The 2,063-nt window shown below is 48.4% G+C and overlaps 1 protein-coding gene across 1 annotated transcript; it reads right to left on the bottom strand.

The window, feature by feature from the left end:
- Positions 1–495: 495 nt before the first annotated feature.
- LOC122545657 (zinc finger protein 239-like) lies at positions 496–1,002 on the bottom strand. Its single transcript, XM_043684612.1, has one exon. It carries the CDS (start codon positions 1,000–1,002, stop codon positions 496–498), a length of 507 nt encoding a protein of 168 aa, XP_043540547.1.
- Between the last annotated feature and the right edge of the window lie 1,061 nt (positions 1,003–2,063).

The following is a 2,063-nucleotide window of genomic DNA, read 5'->3' as shown; positions in this document are numbered from 1 at the left end:
GGTGTATCTGGACAGACACATGAATGGGAGGTGAATACAGGGACAGAAACCATGCATCGGCAATAAATAACAGGTCTAAGTTAGGATTAAGAATTGGCACAGGCTTGGGCGGGGAGGGGTTAGGGGGTAAAGTGAACTTTCAAAAAGCAGGGGATACCTGTATGCTGATGAAGGGGTGGGTGGAGGCTCAGGTGGAGCATAAGCACTGATAGTGGCCAATTGGATCGACTGTGCTGGAGACTCAATGGGACAGAGACAAATGTATCTATTTCAGATCTACTTGCACTTCAGCCGTTTCTGTGGACTGTTTCCGTAGGGAATGTGCAATCCCAGTCTCAGAGAGCATCAGCCCCCACTGGAAGTAAAGTGGGTGAGAGAGCGGCCAGTCAGCATAAAGGAACCCCTTACCCCTCCCACTTCACCCACTAAACAGGGTTCATGGTGTGACTCTCAGCAGGGGTAACAGCAGAGTCCAACCCGAATCCCTGCGCCATCTCACTTGTGAAGTTGCTGGTGTCTCCACAAGTTGCACGACTGGGTGAAGTCCTTTCCATACACTGGACGGGTGAACGGCCGCTCCTTGGTGTGGATATGCTGGTGTTTGCGCAGGATGGAGGAATCACAGAAGTCATTGCTCCACACGGGACAGGTGAACGGCTTCCCCTCAGTGTGGACGCGGAAGCTGAGCATCAGGTGATACGACTGGGTGTAGCCCTTCCCGCACACGGAGCAGGAAAACAGTTTCTCCCCGGTGTACATACGCTGGTGCGGCAGTAGGTGGTGTGACTGAGTGAAGTCCTGCCCACACACGGGGCAGATGAACGGGTTCTTGCTGGTGTGGACACACTGGAGGGCCAGGAGGTGGTGTAACTGAGTGAAGCCTTTCCTGCACTGAGTGCAGGTGAACAGCCGCTGCCCGGTGTGCAAACGTCGATGAATTTCCAGTGTCGATGGCGAAGGGAAACCATTCCCATACTCCCCACATTTCCACGGTTTCTCCATGGTGCGGGTGCCCTTGTCTGTCTCAGACCATAACAATCAGTTGAAAGTTCTCTCACGCTTACAGCATGTGTGTGGTGTTACTGGTGAATCCTCTGATAATTGGAAAACTCTCATTCAGTCTGTAAAGCTTGTTCCAGTCACTACTCTGGTGTGAGGGTATGCGAGACTCTTAGAGTTTCCAGTCACACTGACGTTTAAAACCTAACTAAGCTGACAGACCTTTTCCCCTTTGTTTTCAAGGCCATCAATATCCACGTCCTCGTGAATCAAGTGACTGTCAGACTTTGATGTGATGTTTGGTCTGAGATTTCTACCGCCAAATTCTTCTCTTGTAATATTCCAGTGAAGTGATTGTAAAGGTCATCACAGTCAGTTCATGATAGAAAATCTGAACGTAATTCTAGTTACTGTGGAACATTCTTTCCTCTCAATCCCAAAGATCTTTGTGTCGATCTATATGTAACTGTAAACCAACAGGGTTATGGGGCAGACTGCATACCTCCACGAAGAGTTCACATGGACTCAAGTTGCTGAATAGACCTCTTTAGTGCAGTATTGACACTCTTACTGAAGATCTACAATATGCTGCAGTACGATATTACAAGCCCAGGAACAACTTCTGAAGCTGCTGCTGCTCTTCCTTTCCCTCTCTGAATGAAGATTGATCTTCACCCAGACTGCAACTTCCTTCCTCTGTCCAAATATTTGTGAACGCAGCCCTTTTTTTGAAGGATGGCATGTTTCCTGATCATCACAATTAAAGGGGTGTCTTCCCCATGATATGCAAAGGGACAGTCAGTCAAGGGAGGGCAGGGTCACGTCTTGTTATTGTTGTGTGGAATCTGTGACAGCTGCAACAATTCATCCCAACTCCTGTACTCAGTGCTCTGACTGATGAAAGCAAGCATGCCGAAAGTCTTCTTCACTGCCCTGTCTACCCATGACTCCACTTTCTAGGAGCTATGAACCTGCACCCCGACATCTCTTGTTTTGAAATACTGCATATGAAACAGATTTGGTGCTTGTTGGTATGTGTTATTATTTGGTGCTTATCTCGGCTC

This window comes from Chiloscyllium plagiosum, unplaced genomic scaffold, assembly GCF_004010195.1.
Source record: "Chiloscyllium plagiosum isolate BGI_BamShark_2017 unplaced genomic scaffold, ASM401019v2 scaf_89774, whole genome shotgun sequence".
NCBI lineage: Eukaryota > Metazoa > Chordata > Chondrichthyes > Orectolobiformes > Hemiscylliidae > Chiloscyllium > Chiloscyllium plagiosum.
Note: the sequence above shows the minus strand (reverse complement) of the source record. Positions and strands in the feature narration are given on the sequence as shown.